The sequence below is a fragment of the Myodes glareolus genome, chromosome 19 (assembly GCF_982192425.1).
Source record: "Myodes glareolus chromosome 19, mMyoGla1.1, whole genome shotgun sequence".
Classification (NCBI taxonomy): Eukaryota; Metazoa; Chordata; class Mammalia; order Rodentia; family Cricetidae; genus Myodes; species Myodes glareolus.
In genome coordinates, this window is record NC_142044.1 from 620,760 (window position 1) to 644,773 (window position 24,014).

At 37.5% G+C, this 24,014-nt stretch overlaps 1 protein-coding gene across 3 annotated transcripts in view; it reads left to right on the forward strand.

The window, feature by feature from the left end:
* The window catches only part of Cpq (carboxypeptidase Q), a 400,620-nt gene that overhangs the window by 135,742 nt on the left and 240,864 nt on the right, over positions 1–24,014 (forward strand). For all 3 annotated transcript variants that reach the window (XM_048457233.3, XM_048457231.3, XM_048457232.2), the window contains one exon: positions 21,544–21,751. In XM_048457233.3, the coding sequence (XP_048313190.1) occupies positions 21,544–21,751 (208 nt within the window). The remainder of the gene's footprint in view (positions 1–21,543; positions 21,752–24,014) is intronic.

Consider the following 24,014-nt stretch of genomic DNA (forward strand, 5'->3'; position numbering starts at 1 on the left):
CCAGTCCAACTGGCCTTGGTGAACTCTCATTAGATCAGTCCCCTTGTATCAGTGGGTGAACGCACTCCTCACGGTCCTGCCTTTCTTGTTCATGTTCTCCCTCCTTCTGCTCCTCATTTAGACCTTGGGGGCTCAGTCCAGTGCTCCAATGTGGGTCTCTGTCTCAATCTCCATCCATCAACGGGTGAAGGTTCCCTCTGGTCTTGCCTTCTTTGCTCACGTTCTCTTTCCTTCTGCTTCTCGTTTTGACCTAGGGAGTTAAGTTCAGTGTTCCAATGTGGGTTTCTGTCTCTATCTCCATCCATCGCCAGATGAAGGTTCTATGGTGATATGCAAAATATTCATCAGTATGGTTATGGGCCAAGGCCAGTTCAGGCACCCTCTCTTCTGTCCAGAGAACAATCTGGGGATCTCTCCTTGGACCTGGGATCCCCTTTATAATCAAGTCTCTTATAAACCCTAAAATGACTTCCTTAGTTGAGATATATACTTCCCTGATCCCATATCCATCCTTCCTCCCTCCCACCATCCCAATCCCCCGAGCTTTCCCCATTCCTCCCCTACTCCCTTCTCTCTAACCCTCTCCCTTTCCAACAACCTCCCCCACCCCCCCATGCACCCGAGGTTACCAGGCACTCTTGTCTACTTCCAATCTCCAGGAGGATAACTACATGATTTTCTTCAGGTTCACCTTCTTATTTAGCTTCTCTAGGATCACGAATAATAGGCTCAAAGACCTTTAATTATGGCTAGAATTCACTTATCAGTGAATACATACCATATTCCTCTTTTTGGGTCTGGGTTACCTCACTCAGTAAAGCGTTTTCTATGTCCATCCATTTGCATGCAAAATTCAAGATGTCATTGTTTTTTACCACTGAGTAAAACTCTAATGTATATATGTTCCACACCTTTTTTAACCATTCTTCTATTGAGGGGCACCTAGGTTGTTTCCAGGTTCTGGCTATTACAAATAGTGCTGCTATGAACATAGTTGAACAAATGCTTTTGTGGTATGATAGGGCATCTCTTGGGTATATTCCCAAGAGTGGAATTGCTGGGTCTTGAGGGAGGTTGACTCCCAGTTTCCTGAGAAACTGCCACACTGATTTCCACAATGGTTGCACAAGTTTGCATTCCCACCAACAATGGATGAGAGTTCCCCTCTCTCCACATCCTCTCCAGCATAGGCTATCATTGGTGTTTTTGACTTTAGCTAATCTGACTGGTGTAAAATGGTATCTCATAGTTGTTTTGATTTGCATTTCCCTGATCGCTAAGGAGGTTGAGCATGACCTTAAGTATCTTTTGGCCATTCGAAGTTCTTCTGTTGAGAATTCTCTGTTCAGATCAGCACCCCATTTTTTAATTGGGTTAATTAGAGTTTTAGTGTCTAGTTTCTTGAGTTCTTTGTATATTTTGGAGATCAGGCCTTTGTCTGATGAGAGGTTGGTGAAGATCTTCTCCCAGTCAGAAGGTAGCCTTTTTGTCTTACTGACAGTGTCCTTTGCTTTACAGAAGCTTCTCAGTTTCAGGAGGTCCCATTTATTCATTGATTCTCTTATTGTCTGTGCTACCGGGGTTCTACTTAGGAAGTGGTCTCCTGTGCCTATATCTTGTAGACTACTTCCCACTTTCTCTTCTATCAGGTTCAAAGTGGTCAGATTAATGTTGAGGTCTTTAATCCATTTGGACTTGAGTTTTGTGCATGGTGATAGATATGGATCTACTTTCATTCTTCTACAGGTTGACATCCAGTTATCCCAGCACCATTTGTTAAAGATGCTTTCCTTTTTCCATTGCATACCTTTAGCTCCCTTGTCAAAAATCAAGTGTTCATAGGTTTGTAGATTAATACCTGGGTCTCCTATTCAATTCCATAGGTCGACTTCTCTGTTCTTATGCCAGTACCAAGCTGTTTTCAATACTGTAGCTGTGTAATAGAGTTTGAAATCAAGGATGGTTATACCTCCAGAAGTTCCTTTATTATATAAGATTGTTTTGGCTATCCTGGGTTTTTTGTTTTTCCATATAAAACTGATTATTATTCTCTCAAGGTCTGTGAAGAAGTTTGATGGGATTTTGATGGTGATTGCATTGAATCTATAGATTGCTTTTGGTAGAATTGCCATTTTTACTATGTTGATCCTCCCAATCCAAGAGCAGGGGAGATCTTTCCATTTTCTGGTATTCTCCTCAATTTCTTTCTTCAAAGACTTAAAGTTCTTGTCAAATAGGTCTTTCACTTCCTTGGTCAGAGTTATCCCAAGATATTTTATGCAGGAATAGCATGTTTCAATATAAGCATTTTCCCAGTTGTAAAGCTTAGCTATCATTGTACTGAGAGAGTATTGACTACAGCTTTAAAGCCCTGGAGTCAGCTTTCTATTTGTACTGGAGATATCCCCATGAGCTTCTTTTAAATCCTTTAAAATGACTCGTTTGTGTTTTGAATATGCTTTGTGGTTCCCTGAAGCTCCTTGGATCAGCAGTAGTTCATCTGCTTGCTGGGACTTGGGCAAGAGGAAGGTGAATTTCTGAGATGGTCACTTATTGGTGTTGAGCAGTGAGAAGGGTTGGAGCCCTTGTGCATGGGGTATGCAAATGTGTCAGCCTGTAGGAGTTCCTCCCATTCATAGGGTGGGTCTGCTGTTTTGGGGATCTTTCACTCCAGGGAAGAATTAAGCTCTTGAATAAAAAGATGTAGTGGTCATCCTGGACCTTTAGACGTGTAACATTAAATTCTAAAGTACAATTTTTTATTTTTTTCTGCCTTTTTTAGTAGATTAGTTTTAGGCAACATTAATGCTCTCTGTTTTGTACTGAAATAAGAAATCATAATTCTTGCTTTCAAATCTAGTAAATGGATTTTTAAGTGAATGTTCTGATAAGTGTTAAGATTATTCTGAATTAAAATTTGGAAGCTCTCTCTCTCTCTCTCTCTCTCTCTCTCTCTCTCTCTCTCTGTGTGTGTGTGTGTGTGTGTGTGTGTGTGTGTGTGTGTGTGTAAAGAAGCTCCAGAAACAAAGTAGTCTTTCTTCTGAAGTCATCGATTCTCACTTTTTATCAAATTGTTGTTAAATGCCTAATGTGTATGATTATTTTTTTCCATTGAGATTTCCATTCATGCTAGAAAACTGAATGAAGCTTGGATGTTGACATTGCATGGTATATTTAGATTGTAATTCTAAGTCATCATGAGCATTTTAGAATGGAGAAAATGTAAACCAAATAACTTTCATTAGGAGCATAATTATATGCTCAATGCTTTGCTTCTTACTGATAGTTTACCATAGATTAAAAAAGCAGACAATTGTGAAAAAGCAATGAAAGGATGCTGAAGTTCATGAAAGACAGTCAGAACCGAGAGGGAAACATTTGAATGGAAAGGAGAAGAGGAACAAGGGTTGAGGAAGGCTGTTTATGTTATTAAAGTTTCAAATCTTCTATTTCTCAATTAAAGATGTAAGTACTTGACAATGCTATCACAGAAATGTGTCAAAATTTCCACATTTCTAATTTCTCTTTCCTAATTCTGGCCTCAGAAGTTTGCAAAGAACATACCCAGTAGTTTATGTAGATGGGTCTAAAAACATATTCGTATTCTAAAGCCAATCTGGCATACTTAAATTCAGATGTATTCTTTAATTGCAAGTTGAATGATTCCTTGGAATATTGCTACTCACAACAGGCCTGCACATGGCCAACACATGAACTTGAGATTCTGAATGAGAAGCCAACCAGAAGGACGGGGCAGAAGATTGAATATGATGAAGACATTAAAGAAAAAAACCAAAATATTGTGAGCATTCAGAGAAAAAGTACTTGAGTTTGGGGGATGAGGAACAAAAGAATCAGAGAGGCTTTCCTGAAAGAGATAGTTAGTATTTTAACCAGTCAGAGAAGATGGTTGGAATGTCAACAAGTGATGGGATCTCAGTAGGGATGAAGGATGCAGGTGTCATGGGTGAAGTAACCAGATAGACTATCCCATGAAGAAGGATGGTGTGTTTGGTGATTAGTATGTGCTATGAATTGGGATAAAAGATTCAGGAAAGTAGTGAGTCTTAAGATCACATGCTGTGTCAATCCCAGTTATTCATTTATAACTGACTTCTTAATCTCTCTGAATCTAAGATTATTCATCATTAAAATAAGGATATAACATTGATTTTTGTATTTGTGTACATGTGTAAAGATGAGTTATAATCTAGAATAATTGCAGCAAACCTCTGTTTTGGACAATGTGTTAGGTACAAGAAGTGTACAAGCAAAAGTAGGGTGGTATTGAGGAACAAGTTAAGGAATATTGACTTTTTTTCAAAACTGGCATTGAAAACCTGCTGGAATTTTGAACAGTGACTTGATAGATTTAGAGTTGGAAGTTATATTTTGATGTTGGTGATATTTCATTGTAGAGGTAAAATACAGAGGATTGGGGCCACTAGATAAGGAGCATAGTGGAAGATCATCTTTAATATCAAAACTAAAAATTTGGATTTTTCAAACAGAAATTTGACTATCTAAAAATAAAGATCATATTTCCACATTTTCTTTCTTTTTCTTTTTCTTTTCTTTCTTCCTGTTTTTGTTTTGTTTTGTTTTGAGACAGGGTTTCTCTGTAGCTTTGGAGCCTATCCTGGAACTCGCTCTTGTAGACCACACTGGTCTCAAAATCACAGAGATCTGCCTGTAGCTATATATACACCTATTTGTCTAAGTTTGATCCCAAAGCAGCATGAAGTGGTTTCTGCTCTTCAACCATAGCTTAACCTAGGAGATGCCAGACACATCCCATTTTCATCTGTGTGATCTACTCCTGTACTATATTCATCTGCCATGTGGGTCCAGATCCAGCTTATTTGGAAGAACTACGTGTGTGAAGTGAAAGGAACCTGTGAAATGAAATTACAATGCCATTCCAAGGCTAAATTCCACCATACTGCCACAAAGAAAAAAATTACTTTCTTGAAGGCACTGAAATTTTTAAATTCTGTTATTTGCACAAAATTGAGTCTTAACCCATTCAATTCAGAAATGAAGGAAGGAAGTGAACAATGGTTGATTTTTCTAGAGTTTCTAGTCAATAGCCATTATAATTATATAACAGGATATATATATATATATATATATATATATATATATATATATATATCCTGTTTGGAGCAGGAGAAGGATGGTGGTTTAGGTTTGATCACTAGTCTGCATAGAGATTAGGTGAAAACAAGTGTTGGGAGATTGGAAGAAAGATCTGAGTTGGAGGATTGGATTTGGGTAGGAAGCAGGGCCCTTTAGATAGCTGGCTTGATAACTGAGTACCTTGGAGAGGGAGAAATTCAAGGAATAAAATATAAAACAATTGAAAGAAAATGAAGGCCAATGTCTCTGCAAAGAGGCGAAGAGGCAGCTGAGATAGGGAAGTTGGGCAGGAGGTAGAAGTGTGATGAAGGTGATGAATGCTAGAAGAGTTGAAGCTGCTTATAGTCAGGAATGCAATGATAGTGTGTCTGCTTTGTGAATGTACAAAGTGAGATTTTTGTTCAGTATTTCAGTGGAATGTTGGTTCTAGCTCCAAGAGTTGTTTTCCCTTTTCAGTGTGTGGTAATGGCTTTGTTACACTCTTCTCAGGTGAGCAGCTGTGCACTGAGATGTGCCAGGGACAAAACTGCTCACGAATTCCATGGAGGATGGATGGTTTTGGTTGGAGAATCATTTAATGGCTTTTAAAGTTTTGAGCAGATGGTGAAGCTGCATGAATGCCAATCTGTGAAGATTGAGAACTCATGAGTGATTTTGGTGTTGCCTTCAAATAAAATTATTTTAGCGTATTTTGATAGTATGCATAGTTCTTTTTGGTCTTCATTAAGTGTAAGCCATGTAGTAACTGACTATAACTGGCAATGACTAGTATTACTTTTGTCCTGCACATATAAAATTCAAATATATGCATATATATTTGCATTTATATATATAATGATGGATGGAGATAAAGATATAGGATATAGATAGATCTATACTGCTGCTGAAAATATGAGGGCTTAAAGGATGGTTTATCCCTAGAGGAAGTGTTGGGAAGAGGCACTACCCTCCCCTCTTCCTAATGAGTTTCCTAGCACATTTTGTCCCTCTCAGAGGAACCTAATCCGTCTTTTCTGAACTAGTCCTGAATATCCAGGCCCAGGAAAATTTAAAACCATAGTCTCTCAGCTGGAGAGGAAAGATGTTGACATCATTTAAGATTTCCCAGTTTCCTGAAAGTTCACATTATACACAGTCTTACCCAAAGTGTTTCCTTTTCTACACCAGAAAAGAGGAAGAGTGTAGAACACAGACTCTTTGGAGAAAAATTATGCTGGTCATGGTACAAAAAAAGGTAAGTCTGTCCTTGAAAGGTTACAAGGAACTTCCAAGAGGGATAGACCAGAGCAGAAGTATATAAAACAGTAACAGATACCATACCTACCACTACATCTTCTGAATCCCAAAGAGTACCTTTATAAATGTTAAAGAAATTAAACTTAAAGTAATGAATTCTACTATTAAAGAGAAGTTTAAAACTGTCCTAAGTCAACTGGCTTCTATATTTACAAACATATTGAAATAAACATGAAAGCTAATTGGAAGAATAGCGTGAGTAATGAAACGTACCTTACAGACAGGAGCCAGAGGCAGCAGTTTCCCCCATAAACTATTTATTCTGCTTAATGGAAAAGTTTTATGAGTGCCAATTCTTCTCAATGCTAGTTATGTAATATTGGGAAAATTACTTAAATTTTTGCTAGAGTATATTCATTTGTTTTTCTAAATTTCTATTTTATGAAATTATTGCACATAAATTTAAGAGAATGCACTTAGCAAATTCTAAGTGACAATTGACAATGTTATGTGTTATAGTTTGTGTTAATAAATCAATAAAATAGTAGAAATTGGAGTGATTCCAGGAGTGTGGTCTGTGGAATAAAGCAGAGTATAATCTATAAGTGATGCCTCTGATCACTGAAGAGGCGGTCCTACAAAAATAATAATGACTGTTGTCATTTGTCTTTCAATAATTACAGTGTGTGAGGCATTCTGTATGGAGGGTATCCTGAAGACTTGGCAACTCTGTGCTATCTCCTCTGTTTTATGGACACCGTGTCTGAGACTTAGTCTGATTCAAAGGGTCAACCTCAGTCATACTGTTGGTGTCAAAGGCAGATTTAAACCTTGGTTTCTGGTTTATAATTTTACCTCATGTCTCCAAGGTTCAAAGTAAAGTCTGTGGCTTTCCTGGTGTCACCATAGCTCTTCAGGTTTGGGTCCTTGGAAAGGCTGTATTTCTCCTCAGTGAGACCCCATGAGTCTGGACCACAGAGGTAGATGCTGTAATCAGATCCCATTGGAGTCGGTATCTTGGGGAGGAGAAAGAGAGGAGCAGGCTGTCCACACCTATTTGACTTAGCAATGTGCAGCATCCAGAATATTTCTTATCCACCCATCCACTGCCTTGTTCAAGTGAACTTGGCAGTATCCAAGAACTCTTATGCTGTTGCTTTCACTTAATAAGCTACCCTGCAGAAGGTGGCCACTTATTGAATTCCCATTACACTCAACTTCAATACATTTGCCCTAGGAGGGTTTTTAGCACGTCCTTGCCTCTAATCTGAGCTTTCTTTAGATTTGCTGTGTGACTGACTCTGTGTCAGACTTAGTTAAAATTCCAATGATGCTGATTTTTAGTTGGACCTATGAGGCTTCAGAACTAATTGAAAGAGCACAGGTTAAAAAAGGAGAGTTAAATATTTCCTGAATTCAAGCTACGAATCTTAAATTTAACATGTAGTAGTGAACATAATAATGGGAATAATGAACATCTTTTCCATCATTTCCCCCCCTCTCTCAAGTATTTAAGAACCTACTGTGTACATACAAGGATGAATAGTAAGTACTAAACATAACAGAGACAGATTGGTAACACAGCTTGGTCCCAATAATAGTTGTAAATTGTTACAATGTCGTATATGTTGGGATATAAATCTCATGATTTTGCAAAACAACAAGTGATGTTTTTCCTTTGAAAACAGGATTTACCTTTGTTCTGTATGTGGCTGTAACCTATTCCTACTGTTCAGCATAAGCCTAGCTGAGATAAAAGGCCTTTTTTAGTTGATTTAACATTTATTTTTTTTCTTCCTTCCTTCCTTTCTTTCTTCTTCCTTCCTTCCTTCTTTCTTTCTTCTTCTTTTTTTTTTTTTTTTAGACAAGGTTTCTCTGTGTAACATTTCTGGCTGTCCTAGAACTCATTCTGTAGATCAGGCTGGCTTTGAACTCAAAGAGATCCACCTGCCTCTGCCTCCTGAGTGCTGGGATTAAACACATGTGCCACCACCACCCAACTGACCTGACATTTCTGATTGCACAATCAAGAGGTTAAAATGAACAAGTTTAACATTCAAGTTTTTTTTTCCTCCTTTTAATGAGTTTGTAATTTTTATTTCTGTGATCGATACGGAAGCTAAATGTTTAAATTCTGAAATTGGAGAATGTGTTTAATGACAGAGTTAATGAATAGTTTATTCTTCAGTAAGAGCAGAAAGTTCATGAGGTTGTCTATGAATCATTGGTGGTTTTAAGCTGTAACACCAGACATCTTGGGAAATTTCTCAACAAATGATATCTATTGGACAATATATAATACTCTTGAAAGGCAACTAGAAAAAATAGCTTCTAAATTTTATCTCTCTTGTGTTTTTAAATGTAAAAAGTACTTGAACACTTAGCAAGTTATGGTGGGAATTAACTAGTTATCTGATAGCATTTTGCACATTTGAAAACATATTTAAAGGTGCTGGTTTCCCTCGAAAGTTAAACCATGTCCTCAGATACAGGAATGGTCTCTGATTACTAACTTTTTTAGAGTTGGCTTGCATTTATTTTTAAATGGGTTATCTTAAATTTAAAATTGGAGACTGTATCTGACCATGCTGTTTGTGAAAGGGATTACATTTTACAGAATATTCCCATGCTATTTGAAACCATAGCAAATACTAGAGGTTTTTATGCTTGAAATGTGTTTTAATCAGTGATGGGTTTTGAACTTTTGCCAGCCAATCCTGAACTTTTTAGGCCTAGGACTGAGGTACACATTATCCAGATGTTTATAAAGTGCCTTTCTGCTAATGCCCTGTTTATACTTTGGCTTTGTGGTTAAAAAACTACACTCGCTTACTTCAAAGCACCAGATGAAAGTATTTACATCAACTAAACATTCTATTTGAGCCACCCTCTGGCTCTTCAACACCCCTCCCCTGCCTTAACGCAACTCATTCTGTCTTCACCTATGTTCTTCAGGACACATGCAAAAATTCAGTCTGTTTGGTGAGATTTCATATGAATAGTAAATTCTGCAGAATATCTTGTGTGCATCTCCTCATTCTTGTACTTTATATAGAAAATATTTTCTCTTCAAAAAATTTTATTCCATTTCAAGTGATAGGGTATTAATTGAAACTATGGAAAATAAGTAGAGGAATAGACTCTAATTTCTCAGAACTCTGCAATACATCTAACCCCCAAAAAAATCTGTCTAACTCTTCCTTATTAGTCAGTTTAAGGCTATTTAGAAAGGCTCTCTGGAGAAAGGGGGAAGAAAAAGATATTAGAGTTGCCATTAAGCCTTCAGACTCTGAGAATACAAAAGCATGAATTTCCTCCTACCCTCCCTCCTCCTCGACTCTCAACCACTCCCTGGCCCAAAGCCTCTCTCCTTCCCTTGCTCCTCACTTCCCTTCCTCCCTCCATTCCTTTATTCCTTGTGGCAGTCTCTGTGTATAACGCTGACTGTTCCCTCAAGCAGCCCCCCCACAGCTGCAGCCTTATGATACCACACCTGATTGCTTTCTTTTTCAAATTAAGAACGTCCTAGAGGAGCTGGAAAGATGCCTTAGTGGTTAGAGCATTGACTGTTCTAGAAGAGGACCAAGTTTGGTTCCCATGCCTCAGGTGCCTCACAGTTGCCTATGGCTCCAACCCCAGTTTAGCTCTCTCCTCTGGGCAGCTGCACACATGTGGCAGGCAGTCAAGCAAACAGACAGATACACACACATAAAAATAAAATTCTTCTAAAAATATTACATATCACATATATAGATTCATGCTTTTAGTTTTAAAAGTTTCATCTTTTTCTGATTATAAATGTAACATTTAGTCTTCTCATAAATTTAGAAAATGTAGAAAAGAAAAAAGTGAACATAAAAATCATTCACAATTCCACCACTTGAAATATCATGTTTTTCCAGATATATTTTACTGTAAACATTCACATTCATACAAAATGGGGCATGAATGTGTACAATATTTTGAAATATGTCTTAATCATTTTCTTGAGCATTACATATTCTTCCAGATATGATTTTATGTCACTGCTTTTATGTTACCTGGAATTACTCTTCTGTTCTCTATTTGGTCTTTCCTGTCAAGTTCAAAAAAATAAATAAATCTGTCATTTCCATATCCAAAAATTGTTTTTACTATACTTTATTTTGTTCTGTTACTTATGCACAAAATTTCATTTGTTTACCATGATTTACATACAATTTGGCATTTCCCCCTTATTATCTAGAAAAATTTCACATTATTTCCTTTGCTTCATAATTAACATTTGAATAATTGTGAAATATTCCACTAAAATTGAACATCATAATTTATACCAGTTTCCATATTATCAAGTTTTAACTTATTAATACTTAAAAATGTATGCATTTATTTATGTGTACAGATGTTTTGCCTGCATCACATGTATGCCTGGTGCTCACAGAGGCCAGAAGAAAGTGTTGAATCTTTTGGAACTGGAGTTACAAACACTTGTAAATTGTCATGTGGGTACTGTGATTTGAACCCAGCTCTTCTGGAAGAGCAGCTATTTGAGAAAATACTGTTGTAAATAATTTTAATATATTTCAAAAGAAATATACTAGAATATGTACATATAATCAGCACTATTGTATGCATAACTTCTGTAAGTCTAAACATATTTTCCTACACAGATGCCACAGTGTTTGGAAAATGTATCAAATATCAAATATATTTGGTATTTCTCTTTTGAAATTGTCTTTAGAATCTGTAAAGGGCCAAAAATTTAAAACTAGACTTATTTTTATGACATATCTTGGCTTAAACTACAAATCATTCATTTCCACTCTTTCAAAAAATCAATTCTTTTTTTTAAACACATATTTTGCCTCAATTTAAGTGATTTGTAAATCTGCCAAATGCTCTGAAGGCAATTCCAGAGGGAAAGTTCTCAAAATGTTTACAGGAATGAATGATAACTGCAGTGACTGCAGCTTACCATAGTGATGGCTTTGGAGGCTGACACTCTATCTGTTACGTGAATCTGAGTAGGATTGTTGTTATATTTGTTGTCAATAATAGTCCTACCAGACATCATGTATGTGTCAATTTCTTAGCAGCTGGACCTTATTACTTTCTGGCACTTCCATTAATGATGGGTACACATTGATGAGTGACTTTACAGGCACGAATGCCCAAGGAGAACATTCTTTCTCTGAGGACAGGAATTTGCCTTTAAATAGACCCATTTTTGGATAAAGGCGCCAACTCTCCAACACTGTGGACCAGTATCCTTCGGAGTTTGTTGGAAATAAAAGTTCTCTGACTTTATCTTCTCAATCTGACATTCTGGAGGTTGAAGTCAATATCTGTTCTAGCAAGTTCTCTATGCTATTCTGACCCAGGATTGGTAAATGGGAATGTTTGCCTGGATAATAGATGGAAGCAAAGCTAAGGGAGATGATTCTATGATGAAAAGTGATGCAAGAAACCATACGTTGGCAAATTTAATACATGTTTTCCAAAACCATGATAATGAAGTAAAAATTGTGCTGTAGACACATGATGTATGAAATCAAAACCAATAATGTTTTTGTTGTTATGGAGCTGATTATTTGGAAAAATCAAAGGTGCATAAGTAGGTATAAAATATGCAGTTAAAATCAGTGCTGTGTGACACTGGTACATGAATGTGCACACAAGATGGTTGATAATGAGAATGGCCATCTACACACCGTGCTGCCTTTGAGGCATGAAAGAGTCTTTCAGTCTCTGCCAAAGGACTATTAAAGATTTGAGGTTTAAATAGATTCCCTTAAACATATAAAGAATAAAACCTGGCTTTAATGTTCACCATTTCTTAAGTTTGAGGTATTTGATGTATTTATGGATTCTGTGTTTGTAACTACACTTCAGAAATGAGCATTTTGGTACCCATCTCAGAATTAATCTAATAATTAATAAATAATTACCTAATTATTCTTTAGGAAAATGACAATACTTTATAATATTTTTAAATAAAAAGACAGATCATCAAAAATGCATTGCTAATAATATGGATTCCCTTTGGGAGGAGAGGTGGGGGAGAGAAATGTGGTTTGAATGTAAAATAAAATTTAAAAAAATAAATTAAAAAAATCTGTCTGCTGTATACAGATAGCCCTAGCACTCAGTTGTGATTGATACCAAGAAAATGCTAGCTCTCTGATTCGTCATAGATGGCACATTGGTGGCCCGTCACTGCAGAAGGAATCATCACATCTATGTAATGATTAGCATGTCACATGACTAATGGCAGAAAAAAAATCATTTCAGCACTTGTGTTGGGGGAGGAGGCTGATTGTTTGTCCCAGCTGCTCAGAACCAAGATAACCACACAGAAACTATATTAATTAAAACACTGCTTGGCCCATTAGCTGTAGCTTCCCATTGGCTAACTCTTATATTAATTTAACCCATTTCTATTAATCTGTATATTGCCACATGGCAGTGGCTAACCGCAAAGATTTGGCATGTCAGACTCTGGCGGCTCCATGATGTCTCCCTGACTCTGCCCTTCTTCCTCCCAGCATTCAGTTCTGTCTTTCCTGCCTACCTAAGTTCTACCTTATCAACAGGCCAAGGCAGTTTCTTTATTCATTAACCAATAAAAGCAACACATAGAAAGAAGGGCCTCCCACACCGTACATTTTTCTGTTAAATTCCATGCTCACTGCGCCAGCAACATGCTAGCTCTTTAGCTCTTCTGGGCTCTTCACTAGTTGTGGCACAGGCACACACTTTCAAGAGTGTTTGATTCTGTTTATTGGTTATGCTACCATTTGCATCAACAGAATGATTGTGGGGCTTTGAAAACCCAAATTAGTGTTAAGTATGTTTCCATCTCTGTAAATTCATTATTAGTTCTTTATCAAATGTATCATGTGTACAGTTCTTGTATTTCACTGTGCCACCTTAATGTTCCTTCATCTGTGTGGTTCCTGGTTTGTTGCTGGTTGTTTTAAGATGCAGAATTCTTTCATTCCCTGGTTACCTGGTATGTGACTCCTCTGTTTCATTTCTTCCAGATTTTCACATTTTACACATGGAGATTATAGAAAACATCATTTTATATCTTTCTTTTCTGCCATAGTGCCAAGGAATCTCTTTTACAAAGAAAAACAACCAGAACATGTTTTTTTTTTTTTATAAATTTTGCTACATAGCTACATATTGAAAGATCTCTACATACACAGAACAGGCTATAGAAACTGAGTCATGACACTTGAGAACATACTAGCTGAGTTTTGGTTTATCTGAAGTTGTCTGCAGCTTTCCCTTTCAACTTTTTGATCTGTCCCTCTCCTCAGTTAACCCACTAGGTTAATCCACTCTGGGAAAGGCAATGTGTTCTGATTCCAACAGTAGGGTCTTCACAAAACACCTTCATGGACACGGCTGCACGTTTGACCACATGCCAGAGCACTTTGTGGCTAATCGAGTTGACACAAAAATTTACTCATTACTACATCTTACAAAAATAAGGGCTTAATACTTCACACAAAAAATCATGGTAGGTGGCTGACTTGTTATGTTGTGAGAAGCCCAGGCTCATTCTCTCTGTTTTACACCTATACGTTTGTCCTTGTGCTGGCTGACAGTGGACACAGATAGCTATTGGTCCTTCAAGCTTCTACTCTTATTATCTAAGTGCGAAAGGAAACAGCAGGGTACTGAAAGAATTGTCTCAGTCACTGTTCTGTTGTAGTGAAGAAACACCATGACCAAGGCAGCCCTTGTAAAGGAAGGCATTTAATTAGAGGCTTACTAAGCGTTTCAGAGGCTTAGTCCATTATTAGCATGGCAGAGAGCATAGTGCCTTGCAGGCAGATGCTGAAGCAATACCTGAGAGCTTCATCCTGATCCTCAGGCAGAGAGAGGAGACTGGGCCTGATGTGGACTTTTGAAACCACAAAGTCGTTGACATACTTCTCCTAACAAGGCCATGCCTCCTACTCCTTGTAATCCTTTCAAACAGTTCCAATCCCTGGTGACCAAGCATTCAATTGTATAAGCCTGTGGGGCCTCTCTTACTCAAACAACCACAGAAAGACAGAGCTCCTTCTCTGATCCTTTGATATTTGTGTAGGAATGTGATCTTTGTCCACCTCTACCACAACATTTTAGCAACTAAGCCATTTTCTAGACCCAACATTTTATTTTTTTAAGTTCATTTAAATTCATTTCAAGTATTTCATCCTTGCATACATTTTAAAAATCTTAGTTACATTAATGTATGTTGTATAGTTTATTTTTTCCTTTTTGTACATTTTATAGGGTTTTAAAATAACTTTTATCTGAACTACATATTTATTAGTAATGTGTTTTGAAGATTTGTTTTTTATTTTAAAAAATTATAAAATACTGTCATTTTACTAAAGAATATGCTTTTTTAATATTTTTATTATCAAACATCCAGCATGAATACATTCGTTGAAAACAAAGATATCATCAAACAACATCTATAAAAACTTAAAATATGGTTGATCCTGTAAATTCTTGCTTTATAGAAAGAAGAGTTAGACATGGCCTTGACTTTTGAGAAGCACAGTCTAGCATGTGATGGTAAAGCACTTGTCTACGGAACAACACAGAAAGGGCAGTTGAGGATGGGCATCTCCAGTGCCACCCAGGTGACTGCAGAAGGCTTACGGGAAGAGCCATCTAATTGAACCTGAAACAAAATGTTCAGCTATTATCACCTGGAGGGAGCAGCATGCCTGGGGGAGGGGGGAGTCAATCATGCAGAAGGAAAGGCACCTTCAGTAAGGTAACAGGCTATTTGAGCTGAGGAGTAGAGTGGGACTTGTGGGGAATGACAGGTCCTGAGCAAAGAACAAAACCGTGGTCACACTTCAGATTTTCTACAGCATAGCTTTGGACCTTCCTTTCTGATAGGGAGAGCGAGTGGAGAGGTCTCTACATAGGATAGATGGGAAATACTCTTTCTAGAATGTTTTAATAACTGGGATACCATGAGCTATACTCCTGTCTTAGTTTTTCTTACAAAAGAATGAATTGGTATTTCACAAAACCCAGTTCTTTATGAGATGGAAGAAGTGTGTGTGAAAAACTTTCCATGGCCAATGGGACTTAGGAAATGTTTAGTGAAGTAGGCTTCCCAATACCATTATTTCTCAGTGCCTGTGAGAGACTAGTGTACATGCAAATCCTCCAGTAGGGAAATAGGCCTTGACTTAATCATGTGTCTTCTCTCTCCACCCAATAAGTGTTCTTAGGTTCATGTCTAGTGTGTTATGCATTGAAAACAATTAATACTTTCTCTCATATCTATTTCCTCAAGTCTCTGACTTTCTCTTTCTGGGAGCATTTAAAATGTATGTGTGTATGTATACAGTCCCCTGTGGGAGTGTGGGTGCATATATGCCAAACTTTGCATGTGCATGTCAGGGTTGATTCTCTCTTTCTATCTTGTTTGGAACATACTCTCTTCATTACCCACCTCTATGCAAGCCAAATTAGCCAGGCTGTTAGCTTCTGGAGACTATGTAAGCTTTTTATGAGTTCTGGAGATTTGAATTAAAGTCTTCATGTTTGGATAGTTAAAATTTTACTCACTGTTCTGTTTTTATTTAAATTTTAAAGAATAATGAATGTTAAACATTTCAAATGTCCTCACTTGATGTTAGCCAAGAACTACCACTACTGGTAAGAAGACATGAGCTAATGATAATGTACAGTGGAAATTTAGGCTGCTACTAAATGAAAGACAGTGATCTGAGTCAACTGTTTTCTGTTTGTCTCTCTGTCCATTACCAGTCCATCTACTGTCAATCATCTATCTGTCTGTCTTCCTATCATCTGCCTATCTACCTATCATCTACCATTGGTCATTGACCTACCTATAGTCTTGCTATGTAACAAAATAGGACTTCTGCCTGACTCCCCATTTAACTGATATTTAAATACACCCATTTAACTGATATTTAGATGCCTTTTGCTCTAATTAATTAGCTTAATTAATAAGTTACAGGGTTTTTCTGTTAGAGCTGACACAGACAAGAGTAAGTAGTTGATCACACAGGACATTTCTTTGGCTAAAGTTAGAGTTGACACCTTTCAAATTATTTTGGTGTCTCATATCTTTATCACTTTCACAATCATTGTTAAATAAACCATATACATTGATAATTTATTATTCTAAGTCTTCATTTTGATTAATACTGCTACAGATATGCTATATTAGAATAGAAAATGAGAGGGTAACTAAATTCATGTGATGAAACAAGTATAAATAAACAAAAACTGTATATGAAGAAACAAAATTAAATAGAAAACATATGTTTTGTGATGCTGTTTGAGTTACAAATTACATAACAAAATTAATGTTTATGTCAGACTTTTTAAATGCCAAAATGCGAAGTGTAAAATTTTAGGTATTTAAAAAATTTCTGAAATTGTTTCACAGGGAGATACTTCATGCTGTCCTTGTATCTCCTCTACATTTTTGAATTTTAGAGAAAGAAACCAGAAGTTGTTTCTCGGTGCTATGGCTATTAAAACTTAGAGTTGCTTTTTCTTCTAAGCATCCTGACCATCTTCCTTCTTTTCACACTCTAGTCTTGTTGGGTGCCTTGTTCTGTTTGGGAAGATACTTGTTTCTGAACCTCTGCTTGTAAACTGTTTCTTCACTCGGGTCTGTAGAGATTAAAATACTGATCATGTCTGTTGGGAACACACCCCCATGCAGCTCTTTTTCCCTGTGGAATACATATAAGAATCTGACTTTGTTCTGCCTCTTTTCTACCCTTTCAACTGAATTGCAGAAGTTGGAAATAAAAGGTGGCTCCCACCCATACCCCGCTTCTCTCCGGGGCAGGTCTTTTGTTCTTAACTCATGGAGGGAGAGACTGTTTTGGTTTTTCCCTTTGTGAAATTATATGGTAGAAACTTTTATGCTTTTGTGTAGTTAATGACAGTATAATAGTCTTAAATGAATTTACTTTTACTATGGTTAGTGACAGTTTAAAAGTCTGAGATGAATTTACTTTTAAGATGCTAGATCTAAAAGAAAAAAATACAATAAAGCCAATTGTAATTATTCCAAGAGAGTTACTTTCAAATTACTTTTTAAGACAAACAAGACATTCTACTAAACAGAGAAAGTATTTCTTTTAAAACATCTCTAATAAAGACGTTTTTAGAAGTTCAGATACAAGAGCCTGCAGCTTCAAAAGCTTAATCTGTGTGCCATTCTTATGGCCAAATCCTTTCTTCAGAAACAGTCCCAAGCTCCAAGTACCCTGTATGTACTTAGCCAATGTGTTATTTGCACCTACAAAACACAGCATGCTCCTCCTGGAAACAAGTAACTATCTTCCTGTCACATGTTTTCCACAGCATATGACATTAGCAGTATGCAGCTGCTCTCTGGGTCTGCTGTGAGCCTTGCACATTCAAAATCTTCAGCAGTATAAAGAACCTGGTGTCTTTAGAAAACTAGTCAGCATTGATTAGCTTTAAAGACGTTAGAGCTATGTGTGGCAATCAGGTGGGAAATTTCAAACTTACTTGCTTAAACATAGTATGCATTTTATGTAGATATATGGAAAATATTCAGGTGTCTTCAAATTATGTCACTTTTGTAAGATGCACAAGAAATTTAAGGACCTGGTGGCAGCTTTCAAGTTTCATTTTTTTAAAATATGTTCACTTTATATTTTGTGTATGCTATCATAAATCTCATAAACTAGGTATACAGAAACACATTTTTCCAAATGAGAAAATACTAAGATTTTCTTCTTTAAAATCTGGAACTTGCAGCTTGATTTTTATAAATGAATTTTTTCCTTGCATATGATCCAAAAGTTACGAAATCTGCCTCCAAATTTCTCAGTGCTGTCATTTTGATATGTTCACAGAGTTGTGCAAACACTCACTGAGTTTAGAACATTTTAATTACCACCCCAAAGAAACTCAATACCCACCAGCATTCACTAACATTGCCCTCGTGACTACCATTTGTAAACAAACTACGTTTTAGTTTCTATCTCAACAAACATGTCTGCTCTGCACAGGTTATATAAGTAGAATTTTACAACATGTGTTCATTTGGATCTTTTCTCACTTAGAATAATGTTTTCAAAGTTCATCTTTGTTGTAGCATGTACTAAGATATCATTTTGAATGGTTGGATAATATTACACAGTATGGATATGCCATATGTTATTTACCCATGGATATTAGTTGATGGATATTAGGCTTATCCACCAAGTGCTTTTTGACTGTTAAGAATAATGCTCCTATGTGCTGTATGAAAAAAAGTCTATATTCAATAAAATGTAAAACCCAGATTATGGTTAAAACCTAAATGAAAAAAGAAAGAAAGAAAGAAAAAGAGGAAGAGGAAGAAGAGGAAGAAGGAGAAGGAGAAGGAGAAGGAGAAGAAGACTGCTGTGGAAACTTTTAATGTGTGTGTTTTTCAGTTCTCTTGGGTATGTTTAGAAGCACTGAGTCATGTGGTGTGTTAATGGTTTTTCTGGGCACTGGGACAAAATAGCTGAACAAAGCAACTTCAGGAAGTTTCAGAGAATTCGTGATGTAACTCATGGAGACAAGAGCTTGTAGGAGGAGTTTCCTCCCTTCTCTGAAAGCCCAGGAAGCAGAGAGATTGGACATGAACCTTACATGGGTATTACCTTCAAGGACCACATCCAGTGGTCCACTCTACTGTGTAGCCATAGTCCCACAGTTTCTACAATCTCCTACAGTAGCATCACAAGCTGGAGCCCGAGTATTCAAACCCACAGGCAAAAATAGATTGCTGTTCCTGTCCCAGTCATGAGTATTCCATCTTCCCCACATCCTCCCCAGAACTGGTTTCCATCTGTCTTTTCCTCAGAGCTGCTTTCGTGACTGTGAGGTAGCAGCTCCTCATGGTTGTGATTTACATTTCCATAATGACCAAGGACAAAGGACATGTATTAATATTTTCATGTTCTTACTACTTGTTCTATCTTCTTTAGAGAAGTATCTTTTGAGTCTTGCTCTTCCATTGTTTTTTGTTATTGTTGTTGTGGGTTTTTTTTTTTTTTTGGTTTTTGGTTTTTGGTTTTTTGAAACAAGGTTCCTCACTGTGGCTTTGGAGCCCATCCCAAAACTTGCTCTGTAAACCAGGCTGGCCTCGAACTGACAGAGATCCACCTACCTCTGCCTCCCAAGTGATGGAATTAAAACCATGCGCCACTACCTGGCTGAATTTTATTTTTATTATTGAGTTGTTGGAATATTTTGTATGTGTTAAACACTGTACACTTGATTTTAGCATCTTGGTCTTGCGAATTTTCTGGGTTATTCAGAATTTCAGTCACCATGACAGACACCTGAGATGAGTTTAAAAGAGGAAAGAATTATTTTGTCTCTGAATTTTATGGCCTCAACCCAAGGTTGGTTGTAACCATTGCTTTATGGCGAAGCTATATCAGAATATTATAATGGAGGAGAATGTGTCAGAGGCTTTCACTGCATGGCAGTCATAACACAGAGAATGTCTGTGGTAAAGGGCTTACTCCTCTTTTAATTTTATATGGACCCCAGCTTTTGGGTGATACTGTTTGCATTCAGATCTCCCTCACACTCACACTCAGAAGTGCAGTTTACTAACCTGTTAAGTATCTAGTTGAAATTTGGTGTCATAGAGACTGAGGAGATGTCTCTGGGGTCAAAATGCTTGCCATGAGAGTATGAGGACCAGATCTTGGATTCTCAAAACCCATATAAAACATGGGAAGCAGAAAAACGACAAGATCTTCTGAGTAAATTGGGAGCATGGGGACCTTGGGAGAGACAGGGAGGGTAGCAGAGAAAATTGTAGAGCTCAATAAAAATCAAAAAAAGAAGGAACAATTAAAAAAAAGAAACAAAAAAGACTCTTTAGACTTAAATGATAACCAAAAGAAAAAAAAAATGCTGAGTAAATGTAGCCTGCCTGCCTGTTATCCTAGAACCTCGGGAGGCAGAAAAAGGTAACCGTTAGGTGTATGCTAGATAGATTATATGAATCGGCAAGTTCTGGGCTCTTCATCAAGAGAACTTGACTCAGTAAATAAAGCAACCACTAGATAAAAATACCTAATATCAACTTCTGACCTCCATATGTACATTTACATGACATGTGCAGTTGTATATCCACATCCATGTGTGCCCACACATACATATATGTGGACCCACACATGCAGACATAAATATATAGATTAACCATCACAAATAACTGTTTATTTTAGTGCTATAAAGATAATAAATTTCCTTTTCCTCTGACAAAATAATCAACATTTCTTAATAGCATTACAAATATTTCTTGGTTGTTTTACTGTTTTTTTCTATGCAATTTTATGCATAATCACAGGGTTAAATATTCTGTGCTTTGTATTTGGACGGATAGAGGGGAGGCCCAGTGTTAGTCAGTAATTATAGAGCTGAGGGAATCTGAACTGGTTTCTTGCCACACATGTGGATCTTGTCTATAACCTTGATGGGTTTCAGAAGCTCCCTTGCCTTCTTTACATGAGTTCATTTCCTGGTTATTTGTTGTGGGATTCCCCTCTTCATGCTGTGATTACCATTGGTTAATATAGAAGCTGTCTTGGGCCTGGCAGGGCAGAATAGATGTAGGCAGGGAAAACTAAACTGAATGCTGAAAGAAAGGTGGCAGAGTCAGAAAGACACCATGTAGCCACCAGAAGGGAAAGATGCCAGCTGCCAGTGGGCCTTGCCAGTAGACCACTAGCCTCACAGTAAAATATAAAATACTGGAAATGGGTTAATAATATATGTAAGAGCTAGCTAACAATATGCTTATGTAATTGGCCAAGTAGTGATTTAAATAATATAGTTTCTGAGTGATTATTTTGGGCCTGGGCAGCTGGGGACGAACAAGCAACCTCCTTACTACAGTTATTCTTGGTTGTGACAGCACTGTCACTAGCCTGAAGAGATTATGTCAATTTGCCACATTAGGATTGTCCAAACTACAAAAATGTAATCTTTTAAATGACGTAATTATTAAACTTAGGTTTGCACAGTTTTATCAAAGCTAAAAGTTATATTCATATAAAAAGCAAATCCACACATACATCAGTAAAAGTCTGGGTCAACATGTAAGTGCTTTGGATAAGTTTTCGCCCTTAAGGTAATCTGGTGATGCATTTTCTCAAGTCCTCACACAGGTATTCAGGAATATCAAGATGGTGTGCCCAAGATCCCAACAGCCTGTATTACAGTGGAAGATGCAGAAATGATGTCACGAATGGCTTCTCGTGGGAACAAAATTGTCATCCATCTGGAGATGGGAGCAAAGAGCTACCCAGATGCAGATTCCTTCAACACTGTAGCAGAGATCACTGGGAGCAAGTATCCCGAGCAAGTGAGTGACGGGGGAGGACTTCTGATAGAGGACGTTCTGGTCCGGTGGCCATTTATAGAACAGTTAGGAGAGAACATGAATCTGTTAGGATGGCCCTCATAGACTCATTAAAACCTGAAGCTTCATATATTTTTCCCATTAATTAGTTCACCACACTAAAGAATGTAAGACAAACTCAAGGGCAGAATAAGACCCACAGCATGGAAAGTCAGTCTGAGCGGAAGAGAAAATTGTGTGTATTCCTTTTAGAGCTAGAAATCATCCCAGCAATTGATACTGTGTAAATTTTATGAATGTTTTTAAGAATCATTTCAAAGTACAATCATGTAGAATCTAGTTTCTTTATTATGAATCAAGAAAACTAGCCCAGATGGAAACTACTTGTCTAGGTCTGCACAGAGCTTCAAAGTGTCTGCAAAAGAACCAAGCTCAGAGAAATACAAATTCAAACCAAGCTTGGTCCACAGCTCAAGTGAGGATTCCAGATTTCATGTGAATTTCAAATGATTTTAGAAGCATATTTACACTAACCAAATGTTAAATAATGGGTTATTTTTTCCTGGACTTTAGAGAACTTATCTCCAAAGAAACTGGCATGTTACTGATCTTTATAAAGATATTTGTCACTATCAGAATTAGTGTGGGAAACAGATGAGACAGTGTCTATCAGAGAGCTTGTATGTGTTGGGCACATCATAGGCACTCACTGAATTTACATTTACTTAATATGATACAAAATATGTAATTTTTTATAGATATTCTGATATAAATCTTTATTAGTAACAACTATAATTCTGAGAATGCAACTTAAGTTATTCAGAATTTCAGACTTGTATTATTCCTGTGGCTGTGAGGTGAAGGAAAAGGTTAGCAGTTATGCCTGGTGGTGAAGAAGTGAGATTTCTGCACGGGTCTGGATGTCGCACTTCTGTGCTCCAGTTAAGACTCCTTTAAGGTTAGGACCCTTTCTGTGCTTCTCAGAGCCTAGAACCTGGGCATCATTATTCGTGGGGTTATGACAAAAGCAAGATCTCACCACCACAACAAGCCAGTTAGCCATAAAGAAACTGAATTTAAATGTTGATAAAAGAGCAAGTCTGTCTTCTTGTCCTTTTGGGAAATTGGTCACAGAAGAATAGTTAAGACCTGTATTCCAGCAAAGAGTTATCAGGTCCCTTACAATATAACCTTCAATGGGGTTGTATTAGCAACCTTCTGAGCTAGGCAGCAGAATCTGAACCTCAGGGAGGCAGTGGGAGTGTAAGAAAGGAATCCTCTGTAGCAGCTATGATGTGTCAGGGTCTAAGGTGGGGTGTCAGACAGAGGAGGTTTGGGGAGACAGAGATTGTGTAAGGCAGTGGGAGTGTAATAAAGGAATCTTCTGTAGCAGCTATGGTGTGTCAGGGTCTAAGGCTGAGGTGTTAGACAGAGGAGGTTTGGGGAGACAGAGATTGTGTAAGGCAGTGGGAGTGTAAGAAAGGAATCCTCTGTAGCAGCTATGGTATGCCAGGGTCTAAGGTGGGGTGTTAGACAGAGGAGGTTTGGGGAGACAGAGATTGTGTTTATCTCAGTTGTTCTGGCAACTCCCAGGAGGCCATGGACATGTCCAGCTGGGACAGCTGGAGCATCTTTCTATAAGGAATAAATTATCAATTTAAATAGGTAGTTGAATGAACTCTGAAAACATATGCAGTAATCATTACTACAACCATGGTAGAGACTGTTTTCATCATACACAAGATTCCCTTGGGCCTCTTTGTAGTCCATTTCTTTCTCTGTCTCCTTTCTCACTAACAAGCAAGGCTTTTCTACTTTCAGTTACGGGGAGTGGAGGAAGCCCTGAGTAGAGAAGTCCTGAGTGTGTCTTTATTTAGCATGGCCATGTTAGGGTCCCTAGACTTAGACCCAGGGAAGTGACAAAACCCCTTCCCTAGCTGGTGATGCCCAGGGAAATGACAAAGCCTTTCTCTGATCCACGTGAGGGTGTTAATAGTATATGAAGAAAATGTCCACCATATCTGTCCTCTCTTAGATTTTTATTACCTGCTTCCTTACAGAGACTGCTCCTACTAAGATTGGTTAAACCTGTGTCCTTGCTCCAGATTTTTGCCCTAAACCCCTTCTCCTTGTTTATCTGTGTGTAATAACCCACCTCCTTATTCAGCTGTATGCAACAACCCCACCTCCCTGTTCAACCCTATATAGTAACCATAGGGAGCTTCCAGGATGTTTCAATTCCTCCATTAGAGAGCCTGATCTACCA